Consider the following 26,808-nt stretch of genomic DNA (forward strand, 5'->3'; position numbering starts at 1 on the left):
ATCATAATCGATAGTATTTACATATATATGTATCGTTTTCAATAGAAAGAGTGCAACGCCAGCAGCCAAGTGCAGTGTTAGAAAGTGCGCACGGCCGCTGAAAACAGAGCCAAAGAGAAGTTAATCTAAATTAGAGAAAATCAACAGAAGTATATCAAGAACACAGTGCAAACGAATTGAGACAACAACTGAGAAGTGGCCAAAGACAACGCCAAAATGAATCCGACGCCCGTGGGCATTGGATTCGGATGCGGCCGCAAACCTCCCAACAATGCCAAGAAGCGCTCCCGGTGGCCCCCACCAACACTGCGAGCAGCAACACCCGCCACGGCAACAGCGACAACGAAGGCGACAACAACACCAACACTCAACAGAAAACAACAACACATACCACAGCTGAGCCCACACAGAGCCAGCTGCAACAGCAGCAGCAGCATCAGCAGCAGCACCACCAGAAGCAGCAACAGCAGCAGCTGCATCAGCAGTCGCTGCACCCAAATGATCCTGATCCTAGCACTGGCCATCGTGGCCCTAAACAACGTGGATAGCTTCCTTCCAGCACCAGCAGCAGCCTCGCTGCTCGGCGAGTCGCGACTTCGCCATAATCCAGGTAAGACTCCCAGCATAATCCTCAATAATATATAAAACACATAATGTGGTTTACCTTATGAGATTTATACATACATTTATATTTATACTGAAAGCGTATTTTGGGTTGTATTGTCTTGGAACTATTTAAGCCGAATACTTTGTAGTATACGGGTTCTAGCTGGGAGATTATAATATTGTAGTTGTATTGGTGAAAATAGTACGTATGTACTAAAACAAAAACGGATAAGATGAATCGAAACTCTATAAACTACGTATTAGTCTCATTTAGTTTCATCTCATTTAAACAAACTCGATATACACTCGTATATATCGAGGAACCTTAGACAATAAATTTCTTTAACCTTTATACATACATATCTTCTGAGATCGACCCGGAAGGACGGATGGTCGAGACAGAGAGACATACGGATAGGGCTAAATCTACTCAGCATGTCGCCCGGATAAAGTATATTTGTATATACTTAGTGGGGTCTGTCACGCCTCCTTCTGCCTGTTACATTTGACAAAAAATATGTATACTCTGATTTCCTATTTCCAATGGGTTCCGGGTATACAACCAAAATGAATGAAACCACAGCAGTTACCGTTTTAAAATGAAGGGATGTTAGCTCCATCTACTGAATACTTTTTGTCTTCTACAAACAAGAGAATTGTTTTTTACAGAATTGCATTGAAAGTAGGTCGTTCATAGAAGAGGCGCTGCTGAATGTAAAATGTTAAAATAAAGAAAATTAATATATATTTGCTTAAAGAAACATATCCACCGTTAACTAAATTATGCTATACTGACTCAATCTGTACAGTGCATACGTTATGGGTTGTGCCACGCCGTGAATAAACGCAGCCTTAATAGACCCACTAACATCAGACTTATCAGTTAGATATATTATGGATAGGTATATGATAGATATGTGATAGATTCGAGCTTGACTTTCAACTATCTTCCAATTAGGCATTCTTTTGAGTGCATAAATTGCAGCGCAAATCCAATTTGTTGCCTTTCTTTCGATTTGCATGCAAATTGTTTCTTGCATAACTTATAAACGATTGTTGGCAATAATATTGGCAAGGGCCACGCCTCAAATCACCCAGCGCCCAATGTGCAGGGTGCACTGAGCTCGATTTCCGGCCACAATTTTATGATTTTATATAGACAGAATCAAAGTGAAACTAAAATGCGACTATGCTGAGATCAGGAAAAGATAAAGTTCTTAATTTGACTCATATGAAAGTCACCTAGAGAAAAGTCCACTAAAGCCAGGTTCCACTGTCCTTCGCTGCCCAATTGGGCCCGTTGACATGCATCATATGCCATAATAATGCTGGACAGCTTGCCTAGCACATATTTAAATGCATTTTAATAACATTACAAACTTGTGGCACACAAAAAATGATGGCTACATGGCATGTATTCCCTGCCAGAGAGTTATATATATATATTTTATTATATTTTTTTGAAGAGGGAGTCTCGTTCGTATCTCAGAAAATCTGCACCCGCAGCATGACCAACAACAATTCACACACATTCACATATATGGAGGAAAAGTCGCTGAGAGAGAGAGCGAGAAAGAGAGAGTGATAGTTAGAGAGTGCGTGAGAGAGAGAGAGGGATAGCCATACATATAATGACTAGTGAAGAGAAAGAGAGAAAGTTGAAAATTGAGGGTGGGATAAACTAAGCCGCACAAAGTTTTGCTGCGGGCGCAAAACTTTTGATAAAATGCTGAAAGACAAAAAACTAAAAGAAATTATGTCAAACGTCAAACGTCAAGGGCAATGCAGTCTGTATGGAATATTCAACTGTATATATAGATAATGCATGATATTATGGTAGAATGCAGTTTTTGTTTTCCTTAATAAACATGTAAATATTTGGATATAGTATATTATTTCATATCACATTGATCAAGAGTTTTAAGCTGGCTCAAGAGTTTTGCTAGGAAACTAGAATACCCTCATACACTCACACTAAAACACACACACACACACACACACACACAGAGAGTCACCTAGTTTGGTAAATTTTTTGGTGCTGGCTCGCCCTTAAAATAATTCCTGTGTCTATCTCTCTCTCTCTCTTTGTCTCTGTCTCTCTCTCACTCTGTGCTAGTTGCTGCCGCTGCCCGAAATTATGAATCAGGAAGTCTTAATAAGCGCAATTTCGAGTCATTATTCACATAGAGAAGCGCCCGGCACGGCACGTCTTTGCCGAGTGCGGGAGAATGACGACGACAACAACAACAACAGCAACTGAAAACTGTTATAAATGTTGTCAGTATGTATGTAGTTGTTCCTGTTAACTATACGTACAGACTATTAGTGACCAGACACACATGAGATGGCGAAAAACTGTCTGTGTGTATATGTGTGTGTGAGCATAGAGGGGCAACGTGCTGCAGTTGTTGTTGCAGTTGCCGTTGCCGTTGCCGTTGCCGTTGCCTTTGCCGTTGATTTTAATTAAGTGAAACGTTTAATGTGCGCGCCAGAGATTTGTGTTTCGCGCCCTTGATGCAGGCGGGCAGGCAGTAGAGCGGGCGTGGCAGTGCGGCAGACATGGTAGATCGTTAGCTACAGCCAGTCGCGGGGCAAGAAGTTTATGGCGAGGGGAGGGGCAAGTGTTTGTAGCGACGATGATCAAATTGTTTTAAGTGGATCTCTAAAACAGTGGGCTGCTGTATGCGTGTGAGTGTATGTGTGTGTGTATGTGTGTGTATTCAGAATCTGTTCATGCGGTTAGCGAATGATTTAAATGGCCGTCATAATCGCTTATCTAGTTATTAAAAGCTCGCATTGCTCAGCTTAGCTCAGCTTTGCTCTCTCTCTCTCTCTCTTTCTCTCTGTCTTTCTGTCTCTCTCGCTCACACTGCTGGCCAAGTGCAAGTTTAGTGCAGTCATGTGACAAACAGCGTGACAAACAGCCCGTCAATGTGCAGTTTCTCTCACTTCCCATTTCGCTTTGGTTTCTTTTTCGCCTTTTCTTCTTTTTATTTTTTATTTCTTTTCTGCAACTGACAGCTGTTGTTGTTGTTGTTGCTGTTGTTGTTGAAGTTGCTGCAGCTACTACGGCAACAATCAAACAGCAACACAAAGTCATTTAATGCAATTTGTTGATTGCGCTCTATGCTGTTATTATTGTGTTCCTCTTATATGTCTGCTCTGTGTATGTGTATGTGTGTATGTGTGTGTGTTGTTTGTGTGTGTTGCTTGTACTTTTTGACATTTGAGCAGAGCTTTGGCACAAACCTGACAACACACTCTACTATGCGCTATGTCCCAGCCCTACGCCTCTCTCTCTCTCTCTCTCTGTCTCTCACTTTCCACTCCCTTTCTCGCTCTCTTGAACTTTGTCTCTGTTTACCGCTTACACTGATGCATGGGTGGCTGGCGCCAAAAGAGGCTAAAGCAAAGAAATGGCTTTAATGGCATTTAATAAATAGCATACAACAAAATTTGCCAAAGTGGAGAGACAGAGAGGCAAATCAGAGGACAAAAGGCAACCGGACAGCAGAGACGGACGGACAGATAGACGGACTGACGGACGGAATGACAAGCTAACGCAACCGGATTCAAATTCCAGTTTCCATATGACAGACAGTAGCGAGAATGCATCCGATGCTCTTACTGCTGTTGCAGTTTCTGTTGCAGTTGCTGTTGCTGTTGCTGTTGCGCTTTCGCATCAATATCAATGTACTAGTTACAGACTGACACCCATTCAGACTGGCAACAGCCAGCCAGCACCTGAAGCTGCATCTCTGACTGAATGGCTCACAGGCGGACAGACTGACTGACAGATTGACTGACTGACTGACTGACTAGCTCTGGCTGTGTCTCTGCGGATACGTTTTGTTTATGACGCACACAGTCGCAGCCGCAGTCGCAGTCGCAGTCACAGTCGCAGTCACAGTCACAGTCACAGTCATGTTTCTAACGTGCCTTACATAATCCGCCGAGAAAGACCAAAATATGCATTCCCATGAATCGCTTTTGTTGTATTGTTGTTCAAGCAGTTAATAACCGGCGTTGCCTGGCTCTAGCTACAGCTGTGAGCACACAGCTCGCAGTTTGTTTAATTCGCACCAGCTTCAGCATGCTTTCCTCTACATCTACATCTTCCTCTTTCCTTTTGTTTTTTTTGTGGCAAGGCGTCACGCGACTTTTCTCTTTTTTTTCTGCTCTTTTCGCCCTACCTCTATTTATTTAACATTTCGAAAACCACAATCGAAAGCCGCAAAGAGAAAAGAGAAGCAACAACAGCAACAAAGCGTTTTGTTGGGCTCTTCCATTTGAATATTACCTCTTTTTGCTTCATTTAAATGTATTCAATTAACAAAGTAATACTTTGATATATCATATTGCTGAAGCTTGAGCTATTCGGATTGGCTGTTTAATCAGTCAGCCTGTCAGACAATCAGTTAGTCAATCTGCTAACTGATTTGATCATCAGTCAGTAGACAATAAATAAACCAGTTGAGCCAGTCCGTTAGTTGATGAGTTCAATCAGTTCAATCAGTTAGGTAGATAGTCACAGAGTCATTCGGATCATTGCTGTTAGATGATCTGCCAATCAGTCAGTCCATCAGTCAGGTACATCAGACAACGAGGCCAGCAATAAGGCAACAGCAAACTAAAAGGCTATCAGTCACTTCGCCCATCAATCAGTAATCTTTAATGAGTTAACTGGTAATCCATTTAATCAATCAGTCTATCAATCAGTCAGTAACTCAGTCAGTCAGTCTGTCAGCCATATCAATCAGATCAATCAGATTGTGAATTAGTACATAAGTCAAGTATGTCTGTCAATCATTCAGCCCAAACTTAAGTCAATCAAACAGTAAGACATTTAATCAACAAAATAAATATTGAATTAACTAGTTCATCTTCAACCAAGTCATCCAGTCATTCAGTTTCATTATCTGGCGGATTATCTATCAATCAGTCAGCGATTAAATCAACCAATCAAGTTGTAGATTAATCACAGCATTAATCACGGTCAGTCTTGAGAGTCAGGCACTCAGTCAGTTAACTAGTTCGATGATCTAGTAAATAATACATCAGTCAAATGGCTCAGTATATATGACTATATAACACTCAAACCATTAAAATCTTGTCAATAAATCTATCAATCATTGATTGCGTCAAGCATACTTTTATTCAGTCGATTCAATCAGTCAACGAGTCAGTTAAATAGGCAAATAGATTAGCCTATCAATCAGATGCCTATTCAGTATGTCAGTCAATCAATCAAACTTTGAATTCGTCAATAAGTGAGTTGATCAGTCAAGCAGCTCATCAAACTATCTGTTGGTTGATCGATCAAACAGTAAGTTCGTTGAGCACGTCAATCAGTTATTTCTCTAGTACTTCAGTCAGTCAGTCAATCAATGAGTCAGTCAGCGTGGCAGTCAGCTTATCTGCGAGTCAGTCAGTTCGGGCTTAAGAAAGTTCGACACGCATCGATGAAGTGAGAAAGACGACTCAATTGTGGGCGGGGAGCAATGACACGCTGCACGTACACAGGCATACATGCAAAGGTGTGTGTAATGTCTGCATACATGCATGCACACACACACATACACAGAGACACATTGCTCACAGATTTAGTAGGCAAAACTGGAATGCTCTTTCGTTTGTCGTTTGGCCTTTAATCGCAGTCGCCGTTGCTGCCGATGCCAGCGGCAGATGCAGCAGCAATTGCAATTGCAATCGCAATCGCAGTTGCAGTTGCAGTTGCTGTTGCAATTGCAGTTGCAGTTGCAACCGCAGCAGCGGCGGCAACGTTGGCCGCTTCTTCTTCGGCAGCACAAGCACAAATGCGGAGAGACAAAGGCAATGGCCAGTGGGTGGTTCGGGCTGTTCGCCTGGTGACCACAAAGTTAATTGCACTATTTGTGTGTGTGTGCGTGTGTGTGTATGAGGCTGTGTATATATGTTTGTGTGTTGCTGTTGCTGCTGCTTCTGCTGCTTTTGCGGCTGCCCGTTGCGGACAAATAACTTTGCTAATACTTTGACCGAGCCAACAACTTTTATGAGAGCTTTGAGCTTGGCTTTCGCTGCGGTTGCATGCTACTCAAACACACACAGAGAGCGTGAGAAAGGGAGAGAGAGAGAGAGAGAGAGAGTGAGAGAGAGAGAGAGAGGGACGTTGTTGGGCCCATATTCATGCAAAAGTGACATGCAGCTGTTCTTTAAGACTCTGTGAAGCGAGTGGGCGAAATTAGTTAGAAGCGGTTCGGGCTGACTTGACTTGGCCCATTTCAGAGCGCGCGGAAGACGGAGTCGAGAACTTGTCAACCGGGGGGCAGTTGCGCGAGTAACGGTGATGCCCACGCCTCTGGCAGATGGAATATGGCATATGGAATGAGCCACATATTAATCTAGAATATGGTCAGAAAGGCTTAAGCCCTTAGTTGCATCATTCAGGAGTTGGCTTAGACTAGAGCAATCTCTGGAAGATTCTCGAATATAGAGACTCTGATACATTCAGCAATCTAATTATCATCTGTAAGCCATGAGAGCTTAAGGTGCAATCTATCTAGAATCCTAGAGATATCTGTTAGCATCGCGATGTATTAGACGAACTTATAGAAAAGGCTGGAAGGCCGATTCCCACAGTATAGAGACAGTCTAGATGAGGTCACTCCGGAGCTGGGCGGAATAAATATTTCGCATTGCACATTCGTGACGTAATCGCAGTGAAGACGATCATAAATCAACATCGGAAACAAGTTTACGACAAGCACCGAAAGAGGATAACCTTTCCAGCACACAATCAAGAAAGAAAAACCTTGGAAAAGCCTTGATGCAATGCATCAGGCATGGGGTAACTCGAGAAGATCGAGATCAAGTGCTATAAATAGGAATGCAGGGCTGTCTATATTCAATAGGCTGTCCATATTCGACAGACTAAAGACCAAAATCAAAGACGATAATAATCAAATGATTCGATTCAAGTAGATTTGTTGGCATCACTTTCCGAAGATTATATTCCAAAAGACATAGAGTTGCCAGATAGATGAACAGCCCAGCATAGATGCACCTTATAGGGCACCGATCCACCGATCGGGCTCTGAATGAGAATCATGATCTGTTGAGGCAAAGCTTCGAGAATTGAAATCCAATTGAAAATAATGAAGCGAACACTGAAGAGGGAAGCGAATTGGCCGCGTGGTCGGTGCGAGTGAGACTGCAAATGCTGCCAACGATTGCCGGTGGGCAGCAGATCAGTAACGGCAACAATTGCAGCTGCCTGGCTGGGAGCCGGAGCGCCAATGGGCGCTGCGTCTGCGACTAACTTCCAGTCTGAGTGGCTTTGCCTAATAGATTACCTGTGTCAACAGCGTCGCAAATTACAATGCGACGGGGCGAGCGAAACCAGTTTTAACTGCATTTCCAGCAACAGCAGCAACAACAGCAACAACAACAACGGCAACAACAGCAACAACAACAACAGCGGCAACTTGTAGCAAGTTCCACGCTTACACACACACACACACAGAGGCGCTCACACACACATAACAAGTTGGCATCCACATGCCGCTCACTTTGGGGCAGCGTTGCTTTTGCTGCAGCAGTCGCAGTCGCAGCGCAGTCGGCGTCGTAGCTGCTGCTGACATCACTGTTAACGTCAGCAGCGACGCTGCGCTTTGCGCTTGGCTGGCTCCCTGCTCCCCTGCTTGCCCCAATACCCCCTCGTCTCCCGCTCATCCCAGAGCCGACTGCTTGACTCTCTGGCTAGCCGGCCGGTTGTTGTTATTGCTGTTGTTGTTGTTGTTGTTGTTGTTTGTTTGTTTGTTTCGTCTCCATTTGCGTTGCGTATCGTTAGTCGCTGTTTGTAGCGACGATTCGGTTCGTTGATGATATGTTTGTGGAGCTTGGCATGGGGGAGGGTGTGGAATATGGCCAGTGCCAGTGCCAGTGGCAGGGGCAGGGGCAGGGGCAAGGCAGGGGCAGGTACATGGACAGGGAGGGGTGGGTGCTCGTAAGGCGTGCGATGCCGGTAATAACAGCCATAGGTCGACTGGTCTGTCGGTTATTTTCTGTTGCTGTTGTTGCTGTTGCTGCTGTTTTCCTCTGGCTCAACCACAGCGTTGCCTCGCTCGGTCACATGGCACATCTCTCTCTCTTTCCCTCTCTCTCTCTCTGACTGTCTGTCTGTCTGTTGCTCGTTCTCTCTCTTGGTCGCTTTCCTTCATTCCCTTACGCTGTCTCGTGCTCGATCGGCAAGGTATTTTCTTGCTTTAGCTCGTCGCATTGTTGTTGCTATAAACAATATTTTTCACGTTGTTGTTGTCGGCGTTTCTTTATTGCCTCTTTGTGTGCGCTCTGCGCTCCATGTGTGTGTGTATGTGTGTGTGTATGTGTTGTTGTTGCTGTTATTGCTGTTTTTCGTTATTTTTTCCCTCTTTCTGTTATTGTTGTGTTTTTTATTTTGTAGTTTTTTTTCGTGCTTCTCGTTCAGCACTCGGTGCCTGGCACCGGCGATCACCGCTTTAAGCTGCGACAGCAGCCAACCAACAGCAGCAACAGCAACAACAACAGCAACATCAAAACAACAATAATCGCAGTGCATGTGCACCACCAGATCAACACACACACACACATGTAACAAGAGAAAACGAGTACGAATACTGTAGGAATGCAGGGTAGCATTCACACTGTGACTGACAGATACCCTGTAGGCATTTACTAGTGGGATCTACTCGACCTTAAGTGTTGCATTGAGAGACTTACGAGCAACGATTGCAGTCAGCGAATGGCTTTGCCTTCTTCATTGTTTATTGGATCTCTGTTCCATTGCTGTCGATGTTGGCACCACCTCGAGCAGAGGAAGGAATTCAGCTGATCAAATGACATTCCCATGTTAGCTGGCTCAACTCGGCTCAATTGAATGGGATTTTCCGATGACGAAGATTGCTCGGCTCAGGTCGCAAGGCTAAGGCTTGAGCTTAAGCTGGAGTAAAACTTGAAGTGGAGCAGGGTCCGGTAGCAAGAACAAGAGTTGGCCTCAGCCATGGCCAAGAGTAACGGTATCTTCTGTTGGACCTGCTTCTGTTAAGCAATTCTCAGTTCATCTCTTCCCTAATCTCAATATTTAAGTGAGTAGCTTAGTCAATTATGACATCTCGGAGCTCCCTTGCAAATCTCAATGGCAGCGTGGGACAGGCCGTATTAAACGAATTAATTACTGATTCCCATTGTCGGTGCGTCTTTTAAAGCGAATTACGTTTGATGCCAATTGGCATTAATTGAGCCGTGGATTATGTGGCGTATACGCAACGCGCGACAATTGCCATTTGAATTGTTTTTGTTCTTGTTTTGGCTTCTTTTTTTTTTTGGCAAAAATAATTTGTGTTTCTGCTTTAGCTGCGAATTGGCTAATTACGTGATTCAATTGGATAAGCGCATGCCGAATTCCGTATCGAAACGCGATCTGTATTCTTGTTTAAATATATATATATATATATATATATATATATATATATATGTGCTTGTGTAGGCAATAATGTGATTTCCTGCTCGCTGGCAAGCTGAGCCAACAACAACAACAACAATCAGGCCTTATGAATGTTTAAGTGACGACAAACGGGCTTACCTACGAATTACAAACACATACAGATGTCCATGCTCATATGTGTGTGTGTATGTGTACATATTTATATGTCTGAATGCGTCATGGCATGTGCTCAATGCAAAATCACATTTCATGGACTCGAAAGGTTTTTTTCGTTTTTATTTTAAACTTGTAATTACATTGAATGCAGTCGATAAAACTGTCATGTGACCAAGTCTGCTCATAGAGATCAGGGAGATCTGGGAGACCAGGAGACATCGAGACCCCGAGACCTCGAGACAGGCTGACTTCATATATTGTAGATATTATGTACATACATACATATATTCCTGTCACGTTTCTTGTTGCGTATACGTAATATGCGCACTCATGTTGCATTCTAACGGTGCCTTGCAGCGCCTGTCGCCATTCGTGAGTAACAGTTAATTGTTTATTAAATAATTAATTGCACACACACACACACACACACAGATAGTATATATATCTAGTGAGACATCCACGTCGAACTCAAGCGCTCATCAACTTTAATAACGAGCTTTTGATTAGGGCTAACAATAGAATATGTCTGTATATGCATATGTATGTGTAAGTGTGTATGCATATATAAATTTAAATACGCACGCTTTATGGCACTGAGAGTCTCAAAGTCTACTTCTATAGCAGCATGAAGCATAGCCAAATTGTAGTTAGACTGAGAGAGTGTGCTAACCGAAGCTGTGGGATTCTCTATTGCAAAAGGATCTCAGCAGGCAAGATATTGGCGCTTCTCTATTATCATTTAATTAATTTAGAATTGCCACATATTTCTGTAATATGCTTTACTTTAATATATACTAAACATAGAGACAACTCTTGAATATAATTTAATTAAATTAATTTTATTTTGAATATATTATTTTGCATTAGCACTCGAACTTGTTTAGATCGAGAGTTTATAACAGATGTGAGGTGAGCTGGGAGACCTGGCGAACATATTATTCTATTCAATTCAAAATATTACCTATTCATACAGCTACACATTCAGTACACATTTAATAAGTCTATTTTAATTTTGTTAAAATGTTCTATAAAGCGCTTACATTTGATTACTATTCAGCATATGTCTATTCGTATTGCAGTACATGAGAGCACATATGTATGCACATATAACACAAATGTAATCCGGCTTTGCGCGGCACTGGGCGAGTATTCAAGTTTCGGCTGGAATAATTTAATATCAAATGTTATAAAGATTGATTGAGTGAGTTTTATGGCAGCTATTAGCTGCTTACAAAGTACTTACTCTCTCTCTCTCTCTCTCGCTCTCTCACTAATATAATATTGGGTTTAAAGAGGGTTTTCACTTGACGCACGATTATTTTCCGGGGCCCTACTTCGTTGCCATTTCGAACACAATAGAACTGCCCCACAATTGCAATGCAATAAGCTGCTTGCCGCTTACCGCATGCCGCATGCCGCATGCCGCATGCCGCATGCCGCATGCCGCATGCAACAAATATAAAGTTTTATATTATTCCCTTTGGCTGAGCAAATATTTGTGCCAAACGGAATTAAATCGATTTTGCTAGCTGGCATGTTAATTTTTTTATTGCACCTTTTCTTGCGGCCCTTTGACAGCGGCTGCACTGCAACAAAAAGCTGACTGCATTTGGCATTATTGTCGCACCGGTTGAATATGCAATGGCGCAGCCAGCCAAATCTAATAGAAGATTCTGTTTTTGTGCACCTGTCACGCCCCCCTCCCCTCCGCCCGACTGGCCGTGTGGGCGAGGGCGGGCCATTGATGACATTTCATTTGCAGTTCATAATGCATTTATTTATCGAGCGTTGCCCAGCACAGAGCAAATTAATTGAATCCCACAGTTCTCTCTGTGAAATTCGAAAATGCCTTCAATGGCGCGCTTTTGCCAGCTTTGGCTGGGTTCGTTCGCTTTGTGCCAGCCAAAGGAAAAACGGCGAAAAACGAGCGCAAAGAACAACAAAAAATTATTACAAAATGGCACAACAAAATGGCGATGCCTGCCAGCTGAACTGTTATTTTAGCCTCTGGCTGCATGCGTGTGTATGTGTGTATGTGCGTATCTGTGTGTGTGTGAGAGTCTGCGAGGCATTTGCATGAACAAGCAGGTGCAGTTGCAGCAGCTACAGCAAATTTGCAAATTTATATATTTTATCGAACTTTTTATTGCACTGGAAGCGCATTAAATGCTTGTAATTAAGTTGGACCAGAATTTATGAGCGGAGAGTGCTGCGACTATGGCTCATCGCCTTGCCTCTCCTCGCGCCGCCTCGCCCCGCCTCGCACCGCCTCGCAGCGCATCGCATCGCATCGCTTCGTATCGCATTTCATGCATTTGTGCTGGCATTTAACACTTGGCATTTCAAACTTTTCGAAAAGGCTTCAAAGGCAAAGTTGAATTAGCCTCGCCGCTGTGGCATGCAGCGTGCAGCATGGCAGACATTCCAGCCCGGCTGTTGTCATATCAGCTCGAAAATTTGTTAAAAATGTTAACGACCATCCGAGTCAACAAGTCAGCGCGTCTACGTCCATAAATAAAGTCTCTTTGCTCTACTTTAAGCTGTACGAAAATCCATTAAAGCTTGAGCCAATGACTCCAATGGCATTCTCTGGTCTTTGCAGTTGTTTCATTTATAGAAATATTAATATTTTATAATGTTTTTACATCATACTATACAACTTGGATATATTTAGAATATCGTATATTTATAAAATCAATTTAAAGCCTGAGGTTAATTGTTTAACTACGGACAGACCTAAAGCAGAGCTAAGCTTGCAGCTGATTATGATTTTTTATCATCCAAATAATAGTTCTGTTCAGAGCGAATAACAGTGAATTGTTTTCGGACCACGTTTTCTCTTAATGACCATGAGCATTCCATGATGACTGCTGTAGCCCTTATATAGCAATTGGAGCAGATCTAAATCAATCATACATATCATCATTAATCTTAAATCAACATTTGTATATGTATATTTCGTGTCAGTGTGCTATTCTAATTCTGTGTTTGTTAGTATGCCTGTGGTAGTGGCATAAGAGGGCAACTAACAGTTCGCGCTATTCGAGTGAGTTAGCATTCTAGTGACAATTGAAGGATAAATTGTCACTAAAACAGAGAGAGAGAGAGAGAGAGAGTGAGCCGACTATAGCCGTTGCTGAACAACGGTTGTTGTACTGATTTATATAATCTAGGAAGACTGCAACCAGAAATGGAGAGTTTGATAGAACGAAGCACCAACGGAACTTGGCTTTAGACTGTCGATGAGCAAGAGCTTTTTAGAGAGTGAGCGGAAAAATACCAGGAAATCGTTATTGGGCAAAGTTATAGTGGAAGTAGTGAATACTATTAATGCTACGACATATACTTGGAAGTGGATCTTCAAATTAAAGGTGAAATGATTTAACTATCGATCTGTCTGTGTTCGTTTTTCCTATGCTCCCTCCCTTTTAAGTCTCAAGCCCTGGATATTCACTTTCATTAATTCCTTAATTCACTTCAACTAAAATTATTATGAAATTGAGGCGAGATGCGAGCAGGTGAATAAAGAAAACCCAAATTGGGAATGGAATATATTGAACCTCAAGACAGAATAAATTTTATAAAATTTCCTTTTATTGAATAGCATAACTAATATAAATTTTCTTTATTTATATATTTGTAAATCCTGTTAAATTGCCTTATTAATTTAAAAATTGAATTTAATAATTGACTTTTAAACCTCAAAGAAATCCCAATAGATGTACATCTCAGCCGGCTTAGACTATTACAGCTTGAGGCCTTAGACTTTAATGGAATTCAATGGCAATATATGTATACAATATATATGTATATATCTTATACATCTCTACATGCATCATATAATATAAATAAATTATTTAATTCCATTGAATTACTTGTATATTATATTTCCAGTTCTGAAAAATATCAATCTTAAACTGATCTTTGTTCTAGCTCTCACTTTATCAGGCCATGGAATCCAGTAGGACATTCAGATCGAACTTTTGGTCTCCCAATTTGCAATTAGCGCAACTTTCATTGAACTGAATCAAAGTTAATTAAAACTTTCGCATCGAAAGTGTCGCTGTCTTCTAACAGATTGAGCTGCGTATGTGATTAGCCTTGGGTCTAGGCATATAAACAGCATTTCTATGGTCTCCAGCTGGCCTTGGCGCAAATGCCTGTAATTCCTTTCGATTCGATTGGCACTTTGTCTATTTGCGATTTCGCTTCTCAATGGAGGAAAGGGCAAATACTTTAAGAAATAAGCATCCGGCTACTTATTGACACACAATATTAGCTGTTCAGCTGTCCCAAATGAAACCAACATGTAAACCATGTAAATATAATGCATGTGTGTGGGTGTGAGTGTGCGTGTGTGTGTCGCATATTATGAAACATTATTATTTGGTTAGCAGAGCCAATGTGTGTGCCCTAGCTGTGCTTAAGTTTGTCAGCAATCAGGATACACACACACACATGCTCACACACACAGAGATAGTCATATTTGTATGGGTCTCTGGTGTATTTTGGGCTTCGTTGGCAATGTCTTTGGGCCAGACATAAATATACGTTTATATGTATCTATGTATGTGTATATGCATAGATGGCTCTTAAGCTGCTTAAATTTGTCTCACTGGCCAAAGGCCCAATTATAGATTTGGCCAATTGTATATGGCATAGGTGTAGACGGTGCATTGCTGTACAGCAATTCGCAAAATATGCGTTAGATGGCATTTAATCGAAATTAATTGCACAATGCACACACACACACACACACACACACACACACACACACACACACACACACACACACACGCATATTGCATTGTTAGTTATATGGCTTAGTCTGTTGGGCTCTGTTACGCTTATTGCATTGCAGCCATTTCATTCTCAAAGTTATTTTCAAAGTGCGACAACCCTCGTAGAGTTGACAGGCGAGAAAACAATGCGCACTCCTGCTCCTGCTCCTGCTTCTGTTGTTGCTGCTGTTGACACCAGCTTAACATTCTCTGGCAGATGAGAGCCTGTCTGTTGCCTGAACCTTTAGCAGTTCAGCTCCAGCTGCAGCTAAAACTCGAACTACAGCTACAGCTTTAGCCTTTGCTTTTGCTTTAGCTTCAGTTCCGCTATTTTCGCTAGTGTCCCTTTGAAAGAGAAAATTGAATTTCGCACAAAACTTTTTAATTGCTCGCATTCAATGTGAACCCATTTTCCACTTGATCATAAAAGCTGCAGGCGTTGCACACATATAGGAGCAGATACTTAACGACCTATTGATGCCCTAACTAATCTCAGTTGTTGGACATCGGCTTTACCATAGACTCTATTATGCACGACTCGGCCTCTGCAGAGCTGAATAGAATCTTCATTTGCCTCACTTGTCTCACATTCATTTCGTATTTAGTTATCTGTATAGATATATGGAGAGGTTTTTCAAATCTAAATATGATTTCTAACTCAATTCGTGAATTATTTCATTTCACATATATAACAAATAAAATTTAATAAATTCATATTGATTTATAATTCATAAGCATATTTATAGTTAGCCAAACAGTGAGTCTTGGAATTATATCTCCCATAGGCCTGGGATATTTAATTTTTGAGCTACGTATAAATCTATTATAAGATTCGCGTCTAAAGCATATTTCAAGGTCTGCATTCTGTGCATATGCACACGTATTCTATTCAGACTTCATAGACTTGCCCTCTTTCATTTAATCTTTATAAAAATGCCATGGCAGTTGATCATCTAGTATTCTTGAGAGTCAGCAGCACCCGACTAAGGCACCCTTTGACTGTTTTTGTTTTCTTCTGGTATTTTTTGTATTTATTATTTTTTTTTTTTTTTTTTGGTTTGGAATGCGCTTTTGTAAGGCATTCGCTGCTTGCGCCACAGTTGCTTAAACGAACAACCAATTTTTATTTTATTTTTCTTAGCTGGAAAACACTTATAAATTAACTTTTTCCCGCTGTTGTTGTTGCTATTGTTGTTGCTGTTGTTGTGACAATTGTTGTTGCCGAGATTTTTATGGCACTGGCAGCGGCTGTGGCAGTTGCAGCTGCTGACCAGCTGGATGCCGGACTCCTCATTAAGGTCCCGAGCACACAAAAATGTCCAATGGCGTTTAGTGCGCAATTATGAGTACTCTTTGTTGTTGTTGTTGTCGTTGTTGTTGTTGTTGCTTTTCTTTCGCAACTGGGCGCTTTGTTGCCAAATTATTTTGCTCCATTATAGCCCACTGATGAAAAAAATAAAGGAAAGAGGGAACGGCAGATAGAGAGAGAGAAGGAGGGGGAGTGACAGCGAGAAATGAAAAAGAAGATTTCAACTTAAATGTGGCTCAGTTATTTTTTTCTGCATTTAATTGTTGCCACCCGCACAACTTTAAAAGAGCGAGCGAGAGAGATAGAGAGAGTGAGAGATAGCTAGGCTGGGGAATGTTGTCTGCCACGCCGTAGGCATTGAGGCGTAACAAAGCTGACTTAATGACTCCAAATCCGACTACGGTATAGAAAAAAAGTAACGATGCCAAAATACACAATATACACACGCCGAAAGACAGAGAGAGAGAACGAAAGAGAGAGGGAGAGAGTGAGATAAAAAGTGAAACAAATTAAAAATGGCTTTTAAACGTAAATGAAATTGAAGTTTGGGCTGGCGCTTAAAGGGCTGGACGCCGCGCCGTGTACTTATGCAACGGCAGAGCGCTGTGGCCAGGAGGCGGCTAGTCCTTAAATTTTAATGACGCCAGCTCGCTTTCGCATTTCACATTTCGCTACTCGCTGCTCGCTGTTCGCTCCTCGCTTTTCACTTTTCACTTTTCACACTCTGGCAAGTGTCAACAAGGACTGAGCGCGGCTGGCTGCGCAGCCATCATTTCTCATTGGTCGAGGCTGTGAAAAATTATTTACTGACATTGACGAAGATGCGAAGTGCTGATGCCGCCCCGGCCTATTGTGCGAGCGACTGGCTGGCACTGTCATTAGACGCGAAGTGCCTTTTGGCCAAATGTAATCAAGCACTACACCTTACGTTTCGGCCGTCCACGCGACTTGACGGAGGCAACGCGTGCGTTCCTTAATTTCCCGATGACATTCATCTGATTGGGTTCAAGTGCCTCTCTCTCTCCCTCTCTCTCTCTCTCTAATCCAATTGGGTTGTAATATATATTAGCCATAATCACTTTATAATGTGATGAAGATCAAGCTCCAATCTCATATGTTCTCGACTCAACATTAATCACTTTATAATGCGTTCGTCATGCAACAAGCTTCACTGTGCGCAGCAATAATCTACCTTTACCTAATTGGGTTATGCTCATAAATCATTGTTTGTTCAATCAAGGTAAAATACTCTTTGCTAAATAACGGACGTTTTTCATTAAGCGCATTCAGTCAGAGTGAGAGGGAGAGTGAGAGAGAGGAGAGTGCAGACTGTATGTTCTAATGCGACTTTAGTATTTAGTGTAACTGTGAAGGCTGGCCGAAAACAATAACATCAATTACGCAGCATAAATTTTCAATTAGCGTGCAACAAGCTAGCGTTAGCCACACCAACAACAGCAGCAACAACAACAGCAGCAGCAGCAGCAGCTGGCGTCGCGCTCAACGCTGCGTATACGTAATCATTTGTGACCAAACGATTGTCCGTTGTTGTGGATGGCATTTGGAGCTTGCTGATTGACTGCCCGACCAACTGACTGTGACACGGCCACTGTCAGCAGTGGCCATTTAATTAAACGCCAACAACAGCAGCAGCAGCAGCAGCAGCAGCAACTGTTGCAGCCGCAAATCCGCCATCGAAATAAAATCAAATCGGGCGTGTGGAGGGGGCGTGGATGCTGTGACACATGCAAAGAAATATGTTTCGCTCGCATTGTGCATGCAGATGGTTAAATGGCCCATTAATTAGTCCAGCCAAATGAGATGAGGCACTGGACCTGGCCAGAGCCGTAGGCCTAGCCCTAGGCCGGGCTAGCTTCGATTAAAAATTTCCAAAACAAAACAAAAAGGCAACTAAATAAATGTTTGTTTTTGTTTTCGGCTCTGGGCCTTTAGCGCATTTAGTTCAGCCCGGGCATTTATTATTGTTGCATTTGTCATTTCGGCCTCCGTTGGCCACGAAACTGCCGTGGCCTGACATTGGGACACGCCATGCAAATTTCAATGGCAATTGCAGCTGTCCAACAACTGTCGCAGAGCGCGCGCGCCGTTTCACGCTTGATTTGCCCGCCAGCAGCAATCGAGTGCGATTCAGTGCAATGGGCAATGAGCAATGGGCGATGGCAATGGGCAATCTAAATAAACATTCCCAGAGTGTTATTTAACCGATTCACATCGATCAAAGTGCGTGTGGGGCCGCGGCTAGCTGATTGTCCTCGCGCCTAACATGATCCTGGCTATTTGAAGTGCATTTGGTTTGCGCTAGAGCCTGCGGCAGGACACCAGTTGAAGAGGCTTTCTTTTTTATCGGCCTATCACAAGTGTGAAATATTAATTACATACTTAACTGGCGTAATGGCCAACAGATAAGTACGTCAAGCCATTTTTGTCCGTCCGGATTACATTTCCGGATAATATTTTCTGTTGCACGCGATATGTATGCATGTCGAATATACATGCGCGCATATATGTACACATATGTATGTATATGTGTTATATGGTGATGTATGAATAATGAATCGAATTAAAGTTTCATCAATTTTGAGCTCTTTTGGCCATAAAAGAGAATGATATATAAATATGAATTTCAAAATAATATATGTATATAAATACATAAGAATAGATAAACCTTCAATTATCTATGCAGTCTCTTGTATTTTCTATATCACTCGGTCTTTAGTCCTACACAGGGGTGCCCCACCCGATTTATTTATATATATATATATATATATATATATATATATATATAGAAAATATTCAAGAGTGGGTGAGTGGGTGTGACGACATCTTAAAGTCGGCAATCTGTTTAAAATGTTTTTCGCTTGCTTTAATTTAGTTTTTTACATTACGTATATTAATACGAAATAAAATTAAATTTAAATCTTCATGGCATCGCCAAATACACGAGCAAAGCCGGAAATTCAATAGAAGTCTCCCACCATTATCATTACTACAGTAACTCAGAGATACAAGATAACAATAGATATTAATTTCATGGAAACTTTGAGCTCTGCTGGAAAAATACTACGAAATGCATTTAATTGTCATCGGGTACCTAGGAGAGTAAGATAAAACAAAATGTAAGCAAGATATTTAAAGTCTTTGTCCTGTCCCAGTATATATTTACAGAAAATATATCATTATAGAGTGTATTTAAGCTATTTCAACTTTAAATCGTTTGCTACGTTTGGTGATTTTTTACAAGATTTCTTTGATTTACTTAGTAAAACATGAAATCAAAACTAATTTGTAGATCTTCCACTCTTTTACGAGTTAAACTGTAGTTCTCTCCTTCCGAAAGTAGAGCTGCCGAAAAGACTTTATCGATATTCTGTGCTATCGATATTTTTAGTGTTGGCCGGAAAACCAAATTATCCTCAGCACGCATCTTTTGCATCCTTTAAGCACTTGTACTTACCCATATATAGTCCCTGAGCAATCTTCTTTGAAACTAATCCATTTTAATATATCTTAGTTTCATTTTTGGCTTGTTTTTCAGCATGTTTCTTACAGCTCTTTTCTAGCTATATCAAAGTATGATTCTATGTGTTTTAATATTCCTTGCCAGAATCGTTTATCAGTGAGTTCAAGCATCTATTCGATTTGACTTTACATTAGAAGCTATTCATTGCGCTACATCGCTGTCTCTTTCTCTCCCTCTCTCTCTCTCTCTCTCTCTGTCACTCCCCCTGTGCTTGTATTTGTTTGTGTGGCTGATGCGCTTTTCATGTTAATAAATGTTGGACATTATCTCTGGCTGCAGATGTCATATTAGAGTCGCTGTTGCTGCCATTTGGTCAGTGTGCTGCATTTCGTTTCGTTTCGTTAGCCAGCAGAGCTCGCAGCGCCCGTTGACCACTTTATTTGTTTTCATGTGCACAAATATGCGAATCAAAGTTTATTAATTTACAAATTGTCAACTAAGCTACAGGCAGAAAGAGACAAAAACAAAACAGAAAGAGAGAGAGAGATAGAGGGAGTGCTGTCGGGCATAGTATGCATGCCATTGAATGGATTTTTGGTAAAATTACATTTGATTGGCGCCCTGGGCACTGGCACAAAGGAAACTCATTTAGGTGCGGCTAATTAATAAAAATGTTGGCAGATTTCCATCGAAATTGCGTGAAACGCTCTGGCACGCCATCCGCTCGGCACATGCGTATCAATGGAACTAATTTACATTCCACTCTAAGTGCTCCCCCAGTAATGAATTGATGACTGACTCTTTGCGAAGATTTTTTGGCAATGCCATCGATGGCATCGATGGCGAGCGTAACTCAATTATTCGATGGCACCTCAAAAATGGAATCGCTCCACTCCGGGCCACCCACACCGTTCGCCCGGACAGAGTTCGCCTCGCTGACAGTTTTAATGGAAGCCGCTCAACAATTAAATTATCAAAGACCAATGGCACTGCCTCGCGCCCCTCTGATATGGAAATACAATTAAAATCAAAAGGGAAGTGAATTGAAAAATGCAGCCCGCACGTAGGCGACAGCCTGTAAAAAAGGGCAGCAAAACACTTGCTCGACAATGCGAAAATTGAAAAGTCATAGTTGAAAGGGCGAACAGCTGAAAAGCTGAAAAACTGAATAACTGAAAAGCTGCAAAGCAGGCCAGCGTGTGGGCAGGCTCGACCGGGCTGAATAAATTCAATTCGGCATGTCCATTAGAAGCGTCAATAGTGTGGGAAATGAAACTAGGCAAAACAAATAGAACTAAAATGCAAAATGCCAAACTGGACATTGATTGACCAGCAAGTCAGTTGGTCTAATTAGCCGAACGACAATCCATTACAGAGAGCGTTCTAATAAGAAACTGTCAGTTGTCAACGTAAACAATCGAAGCGTCACCTTCTGGAACATGTTAATGGATGACAATTTGTTTTGATAATATCCTAATTGGTCTCAGCCGCAAGAAATTGTAATTCGAGAATAAGCGTCGATAATTCACATATCGATAAATATGAAAATCTATGCAATGTGTAATGTTTCATTCTGGCCTACATTGAGTATTTTAATAGGGATATATGTACTAATACTTTAGTATTTATTGCCGATATTAAACAAATTAATTACAAAAGTATTATAATCGATAATATATCGATATACATATGTGGAAATACATGTATTCTCAGTTAAGTAAGTAAGCTCACTTTTATGACATGAATGGAGTGATGATGAAGCATATGGTATGTATATTTGCTTAAAAATACCTCTAATATATATCACGATTGATATACATGAAATCACATATAAATTATCTGCTCAGTTAATAGAGTATTAAACTAGATATTATGGCTTATATTACAACAATGTCGATAAAGAATATCCATTTCGATATATACAACTTTATATGCAATATCGATCAACACGATCGATATCGATATAGATACCTGAGGACAACATTAAATGACTAATTCTTCGTATTACATCTTGAGCGACAGAGCATCGATATAAATACATATGCATATGCAACTTACATACTATCTTCATATTGCCTGAGGACTTGGCTCAGTTTATGTCTTAAATAAATTAGCTTCATTGAGAAGCCTAATTATTATTGATAGTTCAACAATACTTTATTTAGCAATTGTCTCTACTGTATATATCAGATGTATATCGGATAATATAATGGTCTTTCACTCACCTGAAAGATTCGCTTACTTTATGGCTGCTATTGAGTGGCTTCATTGACAACTTTAATTCGAATCTGGGTGGAGTCTGATGAGCATTGGGGGTCGCCGACTCTAGTTTGTGTTCTGTTGGCTCGCTCTGCTGTTGTGTTTGCCCAGGTATGCGTAAATATTTGAGTGTCGTCTATATGTCAAACCGCTCCTAGACTGTGGGCTATCAACAACTTGCGGCCTCAGCTCGATAAACAGAGCGCTTGCTGGGTAAAGAGCGTGCGCTAATCAGGCTGCGGGGCATTCGAGTGTGCAGCTGTTGGCTTTGCGGTTTCCATTTGCCCATTTAAATGCCGGATAAATACTTGATGGGGTCGAAGCGGGCAGTCCAAGGGTGATGTGTGTGTGTGTGTGTGGGTGTGAGTGTGGGTGTGAGGGGGAGAGACGCCCATAAAATAAATCTGGCCAAACGAAACCGCAGACGAGTTTAAATGAGCCATTCGATTTATAGAAGGGCTCAAAAACGAAAACTCAATCTTCGTTTCACTTCTTTTTGTCTAGCAGCGGGCCGCAGTCAAGAGTTGACCAGGAGCTGCTACGCAAGATTAATGTGAGCCGCAATAAATTGCTGCAAATGTAAGCAAATCACGAGCTCTACACACACACACACACACACACTCTCTCTCTCGTGTATACAGATACAAATTTATGAAACAAATGCAAAGTGCTCTATTTGCCAGAAGGCTTTGAAATTAATTGCAATTTCAAGTCAAACGCTCGCCAAGTGGTTGAATAAAAATAGATTAGTAAATGAGTAAATGAGCTAAATAAACATAATTAACAACAACAGCAACAGACAACAGACAACGGAGAACAGAGAACAGCGAGCAATTTACATAGTCGGAGCATCATTTCAATTAACAAAATCATTGCGGCCAATTAGAGAAAGCAAACAACAGCAACAATCTGCCAAGCGACAAAAGCAACAACAACAACAACTACAACAAGTTGAGTAATTTAAGAAAATGTTCGTGCTTATTGACAATGCTCTGTAAGCCATCTAACCACTCCTGCCCCTACACCTACCCCTACCCCTACCCCTACCCCATTGCCCATCTCATCAGCCACCACCCTCCCTCCCGGCCAGCGACCCACAAGAAGCCAGCAATCGTAAACTCTTTCAACAATTTCATTAATGAAGCCGACTGCGACGCCTCGGAGGCGACGAAGCTGAATTAAATTATGCTAAATGCAAAATTATTTTGTTGCCTTGTTTATGCGTCAGCAAACAAGTTCTCTTTTTTCCCGAACACTGAGCACTGCACCAATGGCTGCGCTACATACATAAATATGTACATAAATACATACATATACATATATATGTACGCAGTTGTCAATGTAATTACATCTGCATCTGGCTCATCAGCTCCCTCTTTCTTCTCTCTCTCTGTACATAAATATCTACAAATATTAGAGTATATACAAGTATCTATATCTATCGCTCTATAACAGAGGGTTTTATGGGATCTGTTTTCCACTATAATGCATATGTTCAGTTATATCTAAGGTATAATAACATCTGCATATATGTTTTTGATTACCATCTGATTCATCCGCCCTATGTCAATCTAACCGTATTCCCCTTTGTATTTTTATTCTCTTCTTTTGTCATCTTTCTTCTGTTCCATATCTTTCTCTATTTTTGTTGATATTTCCTCTGGATTTGTATCTTTTGTATCTGCTTTACGCAAGAATATCCGAATCTCTTTCTCTACACATATCTGTATCTGTATCGATTTCCTTATATACATCTTACTCTATTTCCTATTTGTATCTTTTTGTTCGTTTTCTCTTTGATTCTTCAAACCTTGTCTATCTATTGATCAATCTATCGATCCATTAATCAAACAGTGTCTGTTCTATTCTCAGATATCTTTACTCATGTCTCATACAGAAACAGATGTATCTGCATCAGTGACTCCATCTGCATCCGTATCTTTTCCTCAATCTGCAACTGTATCTTTTTCTCTCTGCTCAGCATCTTCATCTGCATATACTTTTCTGCATCTCTTAATTTGCTTAATGCGCAGCTTCACCCGCTCCATATCCTTCTGTATATGGGTCTATCTGTCCATATACATCTCTGTGCTGATTGCAGCTGAAGTGCATTCTCACTTCGAGGTGGCTTTGCTTGTTTTACTTTTTGTTTTTTCTTCACTGATTCCCTGCAGCTCAGCGTAAATGCTCTAGCTTAATCCAATTACCACGCTCAAGTTGAGCTCCCGCAGTAAATTTGACCGCCGCGAGTTGGGACTCTGCGCTGCGCTTCACATTGACCTACGACGGCCACGGAATTGAGCGGCTTGAAATATGGTAAAATGCTACAACATTATTAAAGAAAGTGGGCAGAAAATGTGTGCGCTGCTGCATTCGTTCCGCCCGCAAGTTTTTCCACATATCTGTCGGAGCGCGTTCGTCTCGCTCAGCAGCAAGCAAAATGAAGCTGTGAAGCCCCGCTGCACGCGTCTTTTCATCCGATTAAAAGAGACTTTGCCTTTTTCTATGCGACTCCGCTGGTTCCACTGTGCGGCAGCAGCAGCAGCGATAACAGATGCACTTGAAGTGCGACTCGAGCGAAAAATATGCTGGGAAAAGCCGAGCTCTGTGCAGCTAAATTAAATAGCTTGCCGAGCAAACTCGACTCCCACTTGTTTCTTACATAAGGCCAAAGGAAAAAACCAATTTTGACATATCGCCGGCATTTCATTTGGCCAAACTGCAGCTAAGCTTATAATTGAATTGTAAAAACTAAGGAAAAGCTAGCAAACACTTGTCGCTTGTCAAATTCGGAAAAGCCAACAAGTTCACTAAAATTATATTCAGAGTCGGGCATCCCTCCGCCCCAAGAATCATGTCGCCAGCTCCAAGTGCAATAAGAGTGTTGCCGGTGACATTGCCAGTTGATGCTGTGCTGCCTGACTGGACTGGCTGGACTGCCTGCCCAGTCGACAGTCGGCAGTCGAGAGCGAGCTACGTACGACGGATGACAACTGAGGCTGGCGGCCAATGCGGTTGTGAGGCATTGAAACCAATTAACGAACAATCAACTCCGGGCAGCCGCAAAATTCAAAATGCACAGCCAGTGGCCAGTGGCCAGTGCCCTGTCACACATACACACACATGCATGTGGGCTGTGCGTGTGTGCCTGTGCGCGCTTAAGCGAGCAACTTAATACATATACTTATATATACACACTAAATATATAATTTAAAATAAAGTGTGCGCCATTTATGCATGACAGCTGAAATGGGAAAACGCTTCAAGAAACCGCTACCTATACGAGTCGAGAAAGAAAGGCTTGAATGTCCTCCTATATATATGAGCTTGAACTTGGTATACATGTACATGGTATATGCCTGCATATATGTGCGATTAACTCTTAACTGGGTGTTAACAAATTGGAATAACTCTGACTACAGGTCGTCCATAGTTCGTCATTTTAATTGCAACATTTTTGTTACTTTATTATTATTTGTATTCATTTCATCACGAGCTCATTGCTGTTTATACGCTGAAGCCATTGCGAGTGGAAGTTGAGGGCATATAGGCTTTGGTAATGTACATGTAACGTAGAGTAGAAGGCGTGGCAGATCCTACGTAAAGTATATATCTTTGGTCAGTATAATAAGCTGCGTTGATTTAGCTATATCAATGTGTCATTGTCGCTGTTTCTTTGTCTGTATATTCGTTCATATGAACGCAGCGATCTCGAAAACTACCGAAGCTACGGTCTTGAAATTTTAAATATATATTTCTAATATACCATTCTTAGTACGAGCTTATCTTTTTTTTTTTCAATGACCTGCAGCAATCTCAAAATATCGATCTGAAAACTTCGGATTTACTGCGTAGATATCTGTGACTTACTCTGTAGATCTGTGTAATGTACACAGATATTGCATATATTTTGAATTTAGACTTTAGTTAAATAGAGTCAGTTAAATAGAGAATTAAATAAAAAGATTCGATTAGATTATTTGGAATATCAGCTCTTCCTAGAGCTCAAGGTATTTGCTAGTCGGGCATAGCATTTAGCATTCTTACTTGTTTGTTCTCGCTCGGAATGGCAATTCGCTCAAACGATTTAACATAATTTTAATAATGCACACGGCAATTTCCGTGCAAATAGGCGGCGACTGAAAAAAGAAACATTTTAATTAAAATATAATAACAATTGGCCAAAATGCTTTAGCCGTACAGCGAATACCCCGTACGGCCCAACCGAGGCGGAGAAGGGTATCTGTCAGGATCTATGTGAAAAGGGTTCATTAAGAAATAAATCATTTAATAGCAACGTAAAATTAAATTAAATTTAATTGTGCCTGAATTGAGTAAACACAAATACGCAACAACAAAAAAAAAAAAAAAAAAAAAAAAAAAAAAAAACACACAAAAAAACATTAAAAAAACATGAAAAAAGAGTGAGCAATATGAAAACATAAACATAAACTGCAATTAACCATAAGCGGTATCATCTGCCATAGCTAAACAAATAGGAAAGACAAACCCGATCCAAAAACAATCAACAAAATCAAAATTTAATCTGACAGCCAAGTGAACAGTTGACAAAAGAAATGAGATTTTAATTGATTTGCAAATCGATTAAGAATTCATTTCGCACAGCGACGTGACAAGGATGTGTTTCATTGTTTATTTATTTGACTCCAATATGACTATTATGCAACTGTATATATGTAAATGTATGTGTGTGTGTGCGTTTGGCATTTAAATTAGTCAGACTGTTGTTGCTGCT

At 41.2% G+C, this 26,808-nt stretch overlaps 1 protein-coding gene across 2 annotated transcripts in view; it reads left to right on the plus strand.

Moving 5' to 3' along the window:
• The first annotated feature begins 216 nt into the window (after nt 1-216).
• The window catches only part of mgl (low-density lipoprotein receptor-related protein megalin), a 128,651-nt gene continuing 102,059 nt past the window's right edge, over nt 217-26,808 (plus strand). The window contains exons 1-2 of one of the 2 annotated variants that reach the window (XM_089264936.1): nt 217-416; nt 450-610. In XM_089264936.1, coding sequence (XP_089121062.1) covers nt 217-416; nt 450-610 — 361 coding nt within the window. Of the gene's footprint in view, nt 611-26,808 lie in introns of both variants that reach the window. The other variant, XM_089264935.1, reaches the window with a different exon arrangement.

Source organism: Drosophila navojoa, chromosome X (assembly GCF_054131105.1).
Source record: "Drosophila navojoa isolate 15081-1374.11 chromosome X, UAZ_NAV_1.0, whole genome shotgun sequence".
NCBI classification, from domain to species: Eukaryota; Metazoa; Arthropoda; class Insecta; order Diptera; family Drosophilidae; genus Drosophila; species Drosophila navojoa.